Source organism: Plectropomus leopardus, chromosome 5, assembly GCF_008729295.1.
Source record: "Plectropomus leopardus isolate mb chromosome 5, YSFRI_Pleo_2.0, whole genome shotgun sequence".
Taxonomy (NCBI): Eukaryota; Metazoa; Chordata; class Actinopteri; order Perciformes; family Serranidae; genus Plectropomus; species Plectropomus leopardus.
The window spans coordinates 4,607,379-4,622,047 of record NC_056467.1 but is presented as its reverse complement, the minus strand read 5'-3'; the positions used below and the strand labels follow the sequence as shown (position 1 = coordinate 4,622,047).

At 39.8% G+C, this 14,669-nt stretch overlaps 1 protein-coding gene across 2 annotated transcripts in view; it reads left to right on the top strand.

Annotated features, from left to right (window-relative positions):
* The first annotated feature begins 1,796 nt into the window (after positions 1-1,796).
* The window catches only part of acsl3a (acyl-CoA synthetase long chain family member 3a), a 30,298-nt gene continuing 17,425 nt past the window's right edge, over positions 1,797-14,669 (top strand). For both annotated transcript variants that reach the window (XM_042487114.1, XM_042487113.1), the window contains exons 1-4: positions 1,797-2,484; positions 4,692-4,869; positions 11,393-11,502; positions 12,826-12,964. In XM_042487114.1, the coding sequence (XP_042343048.1) occupies positions 2,110-2,484; positions 4,692-4,869; positions 11,393-11,502; positions 12,826-12,964 (802 nt within the window). In that variant the 5' untranslated portion in view covers positions 1,797-2,109. The remainder of the gene's footprint in view (positions 2,485-4,691; positions 4,870-11,392; positions 11,503-12,825; positions 12,965-14,669) is intronic.

Genomic DNA, 14,669 nt, shown 5'->3' with positions numbered 1-14,669 from the left:
TTTCCACAGTTTGACCCAGGTTATGGAGAAAAATATATATATTTTGACTGTTTTTTAAGTATCTCTCTATCAAGTGCAAGTCTTAATAGCTGGAGTACCCTTGTATCTCAAAGCCCTCAGATTCAGTCNATAAAGGTTCTAGCATTTCCACAGTTTGACCCAGGTTATGGAGAAAAATATATATATTTTGACTGTTTTTTAAGTATCTCTCTATCAAGTGCAAGTCTTAATAGCTGGAGTACCCTTGTATCTCAAAGCCCTCAGATTCAGTCTTCAGTAATAACTGTTCAACACTGAATCTGAAAAAAGAGTGTGGAAATTGAAATGTTTAACACATTTAAAACTGTTCTTGCAGCCTAATATTTTTACAGCAGACCTAAAACTTCTGTTTGTTGTTAAAACAGTCAAAAAAAGCTCAAGTGTGCCTTCACAACACCCTGTTGATGCTCAGTCCTTTCCCCTTTAGTTTGTTTTCTGCCAGTTGTGGCCTCTATTCCATTGACCTTAACTTCCTGCTAAAAAAAAAGATAAACCAGCAAGCAAACAGTGGATGATAGCGGGTGACGGGGTTGAGCATGTCTTCCACCAGGGTGCAGTTTTGGTAAGCTGTTGCATCCTGTGATGAAGCGAGGCATCCAGGCTGGGAAACACGACACCAAGCAGAACAACAGCGCTGCAGAGTCCACATCCCGCAGGGAACAGATGGTAGTCTGGGAGAGCGCAGTTGGTAAAATCTTTGATTTATTTATGAGTCTCAGAGGGACACTTGAGGGATGAGTGTATTTGGGAGACATATAGGTACAGTGCACGTCAGTGGGCAGTTTTGTGAGGGGAAGGATGCGTTGCTTCAGAGGAGCCTCTCCCTCATATGAATAATGAATTACTGCTGCTAGAATAGACTGCCGTCAGAGTTAAGCTGCGGGGGAGCTCACGCGTTTGTGTTCTGGTGCTGCTCACACCGACACCGAAATGTCTCGACTCAGTCAATAAATGATTCCTGTCACTGTGTGTGTGACAGGCGCTGCAGCACAATCACAAAAACTGTAATGGCATTTGTTCTCTGCAAAAAACAAAAAAAAGTATGTGTATATATATATATATATATATCCGGATGCCTAAAATGAAAATTAAATACCTATCGATTTAAAGGATACACGAATAGCAAAATATTTGGGTCCAGCCCTACTAAAGATACAATATTGTTACAATGGGAACTAGGAAGTGAGATGAGCTTTAGAAATAACTCTCATATTAAAGAACATGCGGGGCAGTCTGCCTAAGCAAAAAATAAAAAAACAACAACATTGCATACATAGCAACTGGCAGTACACACACTTGAGCTACAGCTTGTCCTTTCTTTGTACTTGTATGTCCCTCTCTTGGTCATCTCCTCCTGTCTAGTGGCCTGTATCCTGTCACACACGCTTAAATATGCACATTCAGAAACTGTTTATACATCTTCTCACACTCAGTGTAATTTACGTCTTTTTCTGTTTCATTTTTTCACTTTCTCTTCTGATTTCTTCTCTTTTGATTGGTTTTTTTTAATCTCACTCTCTTTTTTCTTTGTCACTTTAATACTTAGCAGTGCATGTCACTGACACTTGCATATGCTGCACTCATACTGCATGTGTTCGTAGTGAGTGCGCTGGATACAGGGGCTGGAGGAAACACAAAGCTGGTCTGTTTGTCACACTGTGGTTGGCCACTGACAAAATTTTCCTTCTGCTTTTTGTGAGTGCTGGAGGATTTGTGACTTCTTGTTTTGTTTCAGTTTCTGAATGACTTGAGATTCTTACACTTTAAGGGTTCATCACGAGTACAGGCTTTACCTTATTTTGAAACTAGTTTATCTACAAAAAGAGCCTTAATATCATTTTTTTTCTCTAACGCCATTTTAAATCTTATTTATTTTACAGAAGTGTGTACCTGTTGGTATTTTGTCACCAGGGAGTACAAGTCAAGCTATCTTCAAAAAGAAGGAAGGAAGAGAAAGGTGACAGAATAAAAGAGGGACCGACTACAGCGGGAGTAGAAACTTTTCTTACAACTCGTCTTCCTCCACACTCTCTCCTCGCTGCTCTCCTACATCTTCACAGCTTCACCAAGATGAAGCTGAAGGAGGACCTGAACCCCATGCTGCTGCTCCTCTTCCACCTCATGGTATGCATCTACACCTTCATCACCTTCCTGCCATCCTACATCCTAAGCTGGTTCTCAAGACCCGACGGGGGCTTCTATGGCTCAGAGGAGGAGCGAGCCAAGAGGGCGAAGGCCCGCTCCGTGCTGGGACATACAGAGGGACCCTACAGAGCTGTGAGCGCCACTAAGAGGTTGGTGATGTCACTGCACCCTGGAGTGGACACCCTGGACAAGATGTTTGAGCATGCAGCCATGAGGTTCCCACACAGAGACTGTCTGGGGACGAGGGAGGTGATCAGCGAGGAGGACGAGCGACAGAGCAATGGAAAGGTGTTCAAGAAGGTAAAGAGTGAAAAAGAAAGTGTGGTAATAACGTTGTAGCATGAAGAAACAGGAAATAAAGCCAGTAACTGCAGACTGCGCAAGGAGGCATTAAAAACATAAAAATCACCTCCACAATAGAATATAAAAAAATAATAATAGAACATGGTCAGTATGACAACTGCTGCCAAATAGTGTTATAATTGTATTGCAAGGTGTAAAGAAAGTTGTATGAAAAGTGTTTGTGTTTTTGGCTGGACGGCAGTGTCTTCGATTAGAGTAAGTCCAAGAAATCCTCAGCAAAGTGAGGAATTCTTTGATTTAATTGTCTTTTCATTCATTTCTTATGTTGCTGTTTCTGCTGCAGTGAATGAATGATTGGGTTAATCATATATATAATTCTTATCAATACTGCCTCCAAAATTCAGTGCATATTGCAGAGGTAATGGTAATTTACCACCATACATTTCCTAGCTTAGGTCTATATGGGATGAAAGTATATCAGTTCTGGCTTTTAGCTTACAGCCAATAATACTTTTTCTTTTCTTTTTTTTTTAGAAAGGTAAAATAATTTATTTTAATGGTCCGCCTCCACACTAAAAGTGCATTTGTTTGGATTGAGACTCTGTTTTCTTTTCATTTTTGTGTCTAAGTGACTAACGGAGATAACAATATTGAGAGAAAGTGATGCAGACCACAACGGACCACCACATCAGTGTACATCTATTTAAAGTGCTTCTTTTGCCACTGACAGACTCAGATTTTTATCTGACAAAATTGAAAAAAAAATCTTTACCTGTCACTGATCCGGTTTGTTTGTTATTTTGTGTAACAGTCTTGCTTATGAGGTTTGCTGATTGTAATGAAATAATAGAATATTAGCATTATTATCTTTTAACTTATCACAGACAGGACAGTTGTGTTAGGACATTTGCTTCACTAAAGATAGAAAATGAAGAACAAGTAGATTTTAAAATCAGTGAGAGGAAACCTAAAATGAATGCTTGAAAGCATTTTAATCTGTTAGTGACCTCGCAGCACATTTTTTACTTGTTTATTTATTTGTGTATGTATTTATTTAGTATATTTTTTAAATACAATTTTGATTCCAAAACTGCCATGGGTTAACTGGAGAGCAAAACAAATTGTAAGAGTAGAATTGCAATATTTCTGCCTTCAGATGTTTTACAGTCTTTTCCTCCTCCCACTGTCCTGAAAAACCTCCTGAAGCATTTTCAAAGTTTTGATTTAATCTAGACGGAGCATGTGTTAAGACAGAGAAGAAAAGTGTGAATATGAAATGAATAAAGGAAACAGGATATAGTGAGATTCGTATTTGTTCAAAAGTGTATCCAGAATTTGTCCGAAAAAGTATAAAAAAGAGGTAAAAGTCTGGCTAAGAACAGACAGTTTTGGTGCTTTCATGCGGGTAATTGCATTGTATTGTATTGCACTGCATTCACAGATTATCTTAAAGAGTACTTAAGCACTCAGTGTAAACTTTGCCCCACCAGTATACACTGAAACAGTGTTATCAGTATGTTTCCAAGGAGTTAACTTTATCGTGCAGTTTCATTACCTCGACTAATCCAAACAGCCTGATCCTTCTAATCCATTTAAACCCTTTTAATGCTGCAAGAGAACACATCTCAGCTGTTTATTGTTCCCAACAAGTAGAAAACAGCACAGTATAGTCATCGGCACACTGCCTCTTTGTGTGCACTACCATTTATTAACCATTGGGAGCCAGTATAACCTCAGTCATACACGCAGGAAGCTCCTGGATATATTTTTGAAGCAGTTTACTGTCATCAGTGTATGAGTGTTGAAGAGTATATCCAGAGGCCTGTGTTGTTTATCTTATTTCTGTGCAGTGACCATGAAATACTACAGCATGAGAAGAGGAAGTAGATCTGTTTGGCAATAGTGAACTGTTGCTCTTTTTCCTGTGACATTTTAATATGAAACAGGACGAACATGTGACCGTGCTCCTGTGGTCAAATGTACCCACCGATATGCAATAAAAGGAGGACACGCCAAATGATGTTTGGTTGGATCATGCGGATTGATTTAATGGCTCATTGCATCCAGTTATGAAAAGAACATTGTGTAGCATTTATTGAACCCTGAATCTTGGATTTAAAATGATTTGGAACATTGCATCCTTTCTTCATCACTAACAAATTGTCCCTGCACTTTTCTTTCATGTCCTCCCGCTCCCCCTGCAGGTGGTTTTGGGTAAGTACTGCTGGCTCTCCTATGAGGAAGTCCTCACAGCAGCAACACAGCTGGGCAGCGGTTTGGCATCACTGGGTCAGCGGCCGAAAAACAACATCGCAATCTTCTGTGAGACGCGATCTGAGTGGCTTATTGCAGCCCAGGCATGCTTCATGTACAATTTCCCGTGTAAGTAATACTTAGAGAAAGGGTCAAAAAATAATATTAAAAAGGCTTAAAATTGTAAATCGTCATAACATTATTTACAGCATTGAAGGTGCATGCCAGTTAGAAGCGCTATTCTTTTACATACTGGTCATTTCTGTCCTATCTTGCCATTTTTATATTTCAAGCATTTCTACCTTGAAAAATGACGTAACAGATTATCAAAATAGTTACAGATTAAACTGACAAATCAATTCATAGTATCAATGAATATGAAGAGTTGCAACTTTTCATGACTATAAGTCTTTCACATTATGGATATTTGGTGACAGATATTTGCCATTCTGCTTTAAAAAGGCTCGAAAACACTGAAATCCATGGAAATGATGCCTAGTAATGCCTAGTAAAGTTCAAACAGTATTAGTGAACATGAGCTACTCTCTCTAGAAGCCAGAAACCAAAAAAGTCTCAAACTTGTGACGTCATAGGGTATAAAGTCTGCAGCTGCTCCATAGGCCATGAATGGGAGCCTGATTTTGTGGACTTGCAGAGTGTTAGTTCTCTGTTAGTTCCCCCTGAGTAGCACCTCATGCGAGCATAAAAACTTTTTTCAAAATTGATGTGTTTCCATTAAGCGTACTTTATATTCATAGTTTCAATTTGCACAATTTGAGGGTTAATGGGAATCCAGCCGGTGTCATCCACAACATCTTTCACCATTCATTGTCTATGGAGCAGCTACAAAATAGGTGTAATTCCCCTTTAATGCTTAGAAATTCTAATAGTTAAAATCAGTATCCTGCAGTAGAGCAGACTTTTCTTTTCATGGGCGATAATAGGAGCAGCAAAGAAGAAAATGATGTAGTATACTGTACATATTTTACACTAAAGCATTTTTGCTCAAAATGTGGCCATCAGGCCATTTTTTGCATCCCCCAAATATGACATGTAGTAATCATTTTGCGTTCCATTACAATATTTTCACTCCAGTAGCTCACATATATGCACTACTAAAAGATCAAACTGCCCACTCCTAAAAAGCGTTAATCAGGTAGTAACGTCAGTGGAAAGTGCAGCCCCCAGTCATATGTTGGCCCCCTAAATTGGCCCTCAGTCATCAAAATTTCAAGCATCACTGCACTATAGAGTACTTTCAATTCTGCGACTTTAAAAGTGACTCTGAGTTCACTTTCTCTTTAGTTTGGTCTTTCCCACTGAGCCGCATCCAAATGTGTCTGAATTAGGCTGATTTATAGCGATTTCTGTGTGCGTGTGTATGTGTGTTTACGCGCACATGTTTGTGGTTGCAGTGGACAACTCGTAACATGTGGGGTCCAGCTGAGACAGAAGAAGGTCAATTTGTCCCTTCTGCTCTGCTGTTACATAAGTTTTCCACTTCCTCCACGACTTTTTTTCTCCATCCGTTTCATCGTCACCACTTGTGCACTGGCTCATGACAAATGGCTTCTTTTGTACTGGAAAATGCTTCTTGTATCACAGTAGCCATCATTTTTCTCACGTAACAAACCAAATCTAAAGTGTGAAATGCTGTACCTGTCAGCCCCCAAAATAGTTTTTGGTTTCTTCAGGTGAACAGATTCACATGAATGATTTAATATTAGCACAACAATGACTGTTACAGGCGGCAATATAAGAACTGTGACTTTTGAAAAACAGCAGAATTTCTGTAAGTAGATAAAAGAAAATCTGCAATATTTTCATCTGGGAAAAACAGACGTTTTTCAGTTTGAGAAGAAGCTGCTTTTGTTTGTGATAGTGAAGCTAAAAGATCAGCGCTTTTAAACCGCAGAGATGGCTGAAATGTTCAGTCTTTTACACAGAGCAGCGCAGCAGCAGCTTTTTTGCCCTCAGGGAGTCTGTGCTGATTTACTCTTTAATAAGTTCTGCGCCAAAGAGTACTTTCTTCACTATGACCATCCGTGGCAGCACTTTAAGCCCATTAAATCTTTGCGATCGTCCTTGAAGCACCCTTCATTTTCTCTGTGTCCTTTACTTAATGCTCCATTAAACCGACATGCTTTTTAAAATGCGCTGCAAGTACAAGCCAATAAAGCATCTTTATAAAGCGTCTTTCTCTCTTGCGTACACAAACACTGGCCCGAGGCTTTGGATAACACACAGCACGGGGGGTAAAGAGGAGTTAAAGGTTGAGAGAGCGATGGAGGAAGAGACGGAGGGGAGGAAAGAGAGGGAGAGAAGTGAGTGGTGATGGCGTCAGAAGAGGGGTGAGAGAGTCTACGTGAGCATCTGATGTTGACAGAGGCATCAAGGAGTCAGCCAAAGGCCCCCAGTGAACTCAAACACTTGGTGTGTGAGTGTATGCGAGTGTGTGTACATTGTATATTTACTGTTTATTAGCTTTTTGTAAAAAGGCAAATCATCATCAGTGAGTTCTCTGCAATTATCATATACGTGAGTTAAATAAAGGAGATATAACAAGCAGCAGTTACACAGCTTACATTCTCTACATGATGCTTTTGTCATATAAAAACATTATAACGTTTTCCCACGGTCATGGAAAACCTGGAAAGCTAGCTCTTGTTGTAACGCAGCACCAGGATATTCTGTTTAATTATTATTATTATTATTTACGTTTCTTCATCAGGCAGGTTTTTATTACAGATCTGCATAAAACACAATTGCGAGATGACTGCGTTTCCATAGACTGATGTTATGTCACAAAAACATTCCAAGAAGCATGTCGAAGGATGTTCAAAACATTAGCACGTTTATTTCGATTGCAGCCACCGCACTAGCCATCAGTATTTCTGATCCAGGCGACGTAGGCGTGTTATGCGAGCGATAATAGAAAGGCAAGCCCCTTATAGAGGCCACTTATGAGGGATTTCTGGGAGGTGATAGTCCATGATTTCACAGAGGAAATGTGGATTCAAAACTTCTGGATGATGCACTCAACTTTTAAAGAGTTATGTGATGCAATAACACCTCTTGTAGTGCCTGCTGCATCATGCATCTAGTGTATTCAAGCTCATGGCCATAGCATCATGTGAAAAAAAAGTGTTTCCATTGCAGTTTTGGGAAGTAAGACTTTCATGAATCGCCTGAAATACAACCTCATGTGAATGTAAAAACCTTTTTGCGATTTATGTTTTTTTCTTTAGGTTTTTTTTTTCCCAATTGATGTGTTTCCATTAGGCGTTTTTAATTTTTCCAATTTCAATTTGCGCAATTTGAGGGTTAATGGAAACCTGCCTATCGTCTCCTGGTGTTCCGTCTCCTGCATGCCAGCTCGCTGAAATTATTTGTGAAGAGAGTTTGAATCTGAAAAAATAATAAAATACTATCAGTCCTTAATAAGTAACGGAAATGTTTTGAAATTTTGTCCAAGAACCCTGATCATAAGTCCAGTTTTGACTGCTCGTTACATCCGAGCAACCCCCTCAAGAACCCATTTGTTTAACTAAAAAAGTTAAAACAAGACAGAATAAGATGCATGTTATGTTGCTTGCAAACTCTGTTGCTACTGAGGAAGGCTTAGAGACTTGTTATCTTGTCTGTATTAAAATGACTTGTGGTGCATTTTGTGTGTGTGCGTGCGTGCGTGCGTGCGTGCGTGCGTGTCTAGCCGGAGTCCAATCCGGTGTTTAGATCTCACGGCTGGAGGTGTCATGGCCCTCATCCACACTCACTCACGCACACACAGCAGCAGAGCAGGAAGCAGTGGAGCTCCATGACGCAAGAATGGGATGTCACTAAGCCCGGTCCCTTAAACCCATGTGTCTGTGTCAGTGTAGAGATGCAGGGTTATAGACCCCGTTACTCTGTGTTTTTCTACTTTTTCCCTCTTTTTCTTTCTCTTTCCATTTGTCTATGCACTATCATTTCCGTCTCTCTCAGATGTAAGGGCTGACCCGAAGCCAGTTTGCTTCTAATCTTTCAACACACACACACACACACACACACACACACACACACACACACACACACACACACACGAGCACAAGCACACAAGAAGCACTTATTCACACAGCAAAAGCCATGTATGTATTAAAAGCCCGCCTCCACTCAGAAATGTGCTGCGCTTACTGTTTCGTCACTTGGGTGTCTGAGCTTCACTGTACAGAATGATGGATGTGCAAAGTTTGACCATTTTTAAGTTTGTTTGGGTTTACATTAAAGATATACTATGCAGGAAACACCAGTGACTGTTTGTAAACACAATCGCCAACGAAAGTGAAATCCAACCAGATTCACTCTCGCTCCCTATATGCTGTGTCCACAATATTTTTAGTTTCCTCTAGGATGCTTGCTGCTCACGCTCTGGCACCTGGTCACTATCTTGTTATGAAGTCCAGACATCACCTGCATGCTGAGCCCACAAAGTAAATTAGCATTTGGTGGACGGCATTACTTATTTCCCCCAACTCTAAACATTCTCACTCCTCTTGAACAAACCAGTTGTACTGTACTTTTTATCTCAAAATCAAACTTCTCTGAGGCATATTCGTATTAAGATCTTTAAGTAAAAGACGTGAGTTGGTTGGTTTAAATGAAGCCCCCCTCCTAGGGGTTTAATAAAGTGAATCCAATCCTATCCTCCTAACTGAAGCATGCCACATTTAACAGATATTAATATAACTTCTCAAAGGGGGCAGTCTAGTTTTTACACACCAGTCAAAACAGGCATTGGATTTTTAACCTTTCCCTAAAATTGTGCGATCGAGGTACCATAAAAACATGTTTGTTCAATAAACAAAACTTTAGATGTCCCTCAGCTGTGCAGACATAAGGAGGTGGATGAGCTGGAACCTTTTTAAGCTCAACAATAGCAAAACTGAGGTACCAGACAGAAAGCAGCAGGTCTCCAAATGACAGAGCACAATTAAATACAAATATGTTTCAACATGACATATGCTTCTATGCAAACAGCCAGCTACAGAGATAATTTGTCCTGTCCTGGCTTTCTCACCCAGCATCAGTGCTGGACCTCACTAATGCTTAAGCAGCTGAATGGGAGCTAATTCCTTCAGTCAGGTCCTGCCGTAAACAGGAGGCTGTTATGGGAACATATTAATTTCCATTTTTTTATAAAGGCACATTCAACAATCAGATATGGTTGTAATGTTCGGGTGTCCATGTCTTTGGTGAAATGTGATCAAAATTCTACAAGAATACAATGAGCTGAGGTCCGCCCAGAAAAACAACGCAGTGTAATCAAACTGTGTCATATGCGCCGCATCAGATGTGGAAGACTCGGACTAGTCAACATCTGATTTTCATAAAAGGCATCAAACTCCAACTACTGATGCTCCTGGGTGCATTTGTGCAAGCACACACACCAGCGCTCCATCAGAAATATGCTCTTAGTCACAACACACACGCCCTCACATACCAATACTGTTTATATCCCCAAAAGAGTGCTTGTCAGGCAGTGAGAGCTTGTGTCCTATTGGCTCTGATGCTGTGCTGAGGCCTCTTGAGGTGCCTGATGATGTCATCAGAAAGGGAGGGGCCAAATCAGAACGACTGAGCGGTGTAGACAGTGCACGTACATGGTCTATTTTCACACATACTTCACTGTCTGTATCATGACTGCAAACACACACACACACGGAGCAGTCCCTAAGCTTGTTATTAAAAGACATTATTTATATTATTTAATTATTCACAAATGCAGATATTATTATTATTATTATATATCTACGTATCCTCTACTGCACCTGTTTGAATGAACAAGTAAGTAAGTAAGTAAGTAAAGTAAGTAAGTAAAGTAAGTATATTATAGAGCAGTCCAAAGGTTTCAAACAGAGTGAACACATAAAAAAGGCAATTTTAAGACTGACAGAGCGATCAGATTGTATTTATTGCAGGGCTATTTCAATGTATGGCAACTATTTCCTTAGCCAGTCACATAGTGACTGCATCTTCAAGCCCTCTGTCGTGACCCTGCCCTTGGTTGGGACATTTGGCTGACATTTCGGGAAAAAGCATTCTTGTATGGAGTCACTGTGGACAGTTAGCCAGATCACAGAAAAAACAAAAAGTTCCATGTTTATTCTGAGACTGTATGACCAGTACAAAAAAATTTCTCTGAAAATATTTAATTTAAAAGTGTCAGTGTATTACTCAACTTTGATTTACTTAAACCATGGGCTATTGATTTATGTTTATATCTATATTTATATCTCTTTGAAATGACAGTTGCATTGCTGCAGATTGAACTCAACAAGAGAAAGCAGCTATTTAAATATTTTTTAACCTCCATTATCAAAGGCACAAAATAAAAATGAATTACTTGAAATTTTCAGCTCATTCTCTTTTTCTCATTTTTTCCTAATTTCTTGCAGTTTGCAGGGCACCTTATGTCAAGATACTCATTACCAGTTGTTGTTTTTTTCTTTTTTTAAGAAACCAATCGAATTGTTTTCAGGCTTCAGAGGATTAAATTCTTGTGAAAGGTGTCTGAACACAGCACAAGAAAACTCCACTGTCCACTGATGTTTAATATATGAAAGAAACAAGGCAAATATAATTTTTATGTTTTTGTTATGGCTGTGTGTTGCAGTGGTCACCCTTTACTCCACACTGGGAGGTCCGGCCATTGCTCACGGGCTGAATGAGACTCAGGTCACCCACATCATCACCAGCAGAGAGCTTCTGGAAACCAGACTCAAGGTAGGAACACACACCAACCCATTTAAACATTGTAGGAAATGTGGCATTCATTTAAAAGCTCTTAGCAAGCAGCAGTATTTAAGCATCATTAGCTCAGCTGTCTCAGAAGAAATGACACCTCATGTACACTCCAGATTCATATTTGGCCTCAGTATAGCAGTTACACTGGTTCAAATTTGCAGCATTGCTCACCCAATTCTCTCTCAGACTTACTGTGTGTAACTGTGCATGTTAAGTTCAGTAGGTCTGCAGGCAAAGAACAATAGCAAGCACTGATGGATGATAATTGGCATATTTGTGTGGCCCAATATCACATATCTTTGTAGGCTTTGGGGCTGCGCGAGGAAATCTGCAATATATGAAAACGCTGAATATAGCATCAACGATGTTACTTGCAATAAATAAACAGATACAAAAGTGTACTCAGCTCTGCCTTTTTGCTGCTTTCATATACTTTTGAAATACAAATTCCTTAAGGGGAATTATTTCTAAAATCCTTTAGAGCTAAACAAACAACAAAACCAGTTGTGATTTAGCAAGTTATTACTGTGTTTCTAACAGCTTTTAAGGCACAAAGAGCAGCTGTTTTTGCGGAGACATAGCTGCTTTTCTGCCCTCATGCCTCCAAAACCTGGCATTTAAACCAAAACACGATCTTTTCCTAACATTAACCACAGCATTGTTGAAGAGAAAAGTTTCAACGTATCCGCTACATAATAAAGTACAAATGTAACATATTCAGTGTTTGGAGAAACGTACAATGCCAAAATTTTGACATTTTGAGATGTTTCTACAAACTCTAATCCTTCCTGCAAAAAAAAACAAAAAAACAATGCAAACAAAGCAAAGGTGGGTTTACGTCACTGATCCAAGTCTGTCAGTGGTTCCTGATCTATGTGACTACGGCAATAATATTAAGGCAACTTTTCAGCTGCTGTTATTCACCAGGGGGAATCTGAAATAGTGGGACAGGGCTAATCGAGGACAAGGAGAGGCGCAGAGTTTTACTAAAGAGACATAACAATAAGAAGTGCACGTGCCGGATGTTAAGACCCATTTTGGACAGGTTAAATTGCAAAGACAAATAGTGTTCTGGTAATTCATGTCCCCGTTTATCGAGGTTGTGTAAACACAGCTCCTCTGCTCATTCTCACACATCCTCTCTCAGCCCAGTAACTGATGAAGATGATGGCCATGTGGTGTTTGGTCTCTTGTCTAAGAAGAAACCTGTTTTTTTATCCTGTACTAATGTGTACGCGGTACGTCGATGCTTGTCATATTTTTGCTCATGCTTACGTGTGTGTGTGTGTGTGTGTGTGTCAGGCTATCCTGATTGAAGTTCCGAAGCTGCAGCATATCATTGTTGTGGAAAACACACCGACCTCATGGCCCGGCTATCCACGTGGCATCAACGTGCACAACATGGCTGCTGTTCAGAAGCTGGGAGCCAGACCTGACAACGGTAACACGAATCCTTTCAAACTTGAAAATAACTTTCTAAATCGAATTATTTCTTGCGATTCTTGGAACAAGTTGCTCTTTGCCTTTTTTATGCCTCCACTCCGTGATAGCCAAGGCCAGAGACATCATGTTTTTGGGTTGCCTGTACCGAAATCTCAAGAACCCCTCAAGGAAATTCGTTCAAATTTGACACAAACATTAACCTGGACTCAATATCTGCAAGAGGGTGTTGAACTACACAAATAGTACAACTAACATGATGCAGCATGAGAGCAGGCATCATACTAATGAGCTCCGGTCAGCCCTACCTATGCACGTTACTCCTTAACGACAGCTACGGCCAAACCACTCTGACAAGCGCATTTGCAAACCTGCTCGCCCAAACAAGTACAAGAGCCACAGAGAGTGCCTCAGAAATAATAAGGAATTCTTTAATTTGATATAACAAAGAAGAGACAATACAGCATTTTGTATAATTTTTGTTTGAAATAATTAATAGAATATTTTTCAGTCAAAATTTTTCTGTAATCTCATTTTGTATTTAAAAAAATCGTTAGAAAATTGTATCATGAACCCAGTATTGTGAATCGTATCAAATCGTGAGTTTGATGAATCGTTACATCCCTGGTCAGTCCTGGTTTCAAAGGGTTAAAGGACCTTCATGTATTTTAAATATTCAATTATTTATTGTAAAAGTATTTGAAAGCAGTCGGCTCCAACCACCTTAACCTTAAGATCGCCTTCTCCTTACACTAAATCAAAAATGTCAGTGTCATCTCTTCCTGTTGCATCAACTTATTAAATCTAATTCTTCACCCAAGTGTTATATACCGTGCATCTCTGTTGTTTCAGTAGCTTAGAGGTTAGTAACACAGAGTCCCGCTCTTAATGGGATGGTCATGGTGGGTTTTTTCTTGGGGGCGGATTGATATCAGTCCCATTAGGTCATGTGAATAAGGAAGTGCTCACATCTGTGTCAGATTAAGGTCGATTCACTCGATGCTTATTCACTTAGTGGACTGGATAGATGAGGAAAACCTCTTCGCCCTTTTTCTTGTGGCCCCCTTGAACCGACTGACCCAAAACAAGAGAAGCTGGTAGTGTCATGTGCAGATAAAGAGAGAAGGAAGTCGGTTTAGGAAAGGGAGGATGGAGCACAGGGATATAGGGGAGGGTCAAGCACTGTTAACTTCACATGACATCAACTCTCAGAGCGCACACTCCTACATGTCTCATATCCGAGTCAAAGAAAAAGAGGAAGAGGAAAGATGCTCCCCTTGTGACTGAAATGTGATTTACTCTCCTCTCCTTTGCTTCCCCTTCATCGTCTGTTTGGTTTGTCATTTTTGTTCTGTTTTTGTTCCACACAGTGCTAAACATAGAGGAACGAAAAGTACACTGCTGCAAGCCGGGCAAACCACCAAATGGTTTTGTTCCTTCTTTAAACTGATTTGATCTTTACAGGAGGCCCAGAAACACATGAATGTCTTGTTTCATGAAAAAATAATCCTTTATTTCATGAAACATTCAACAAATAAATTCTTGGATTTGATAAGGCATCTTGATTTTAAACCTCAATAGATAGATAGATAGATAGATAGATAGATAGATAGATAGATTTAACAATCATAAAATAAACATAAAACTGCTTTATCTGAGGACTTCATCTACAATCGTCCAGGATGTAAACAATAAAAACGCAGGCT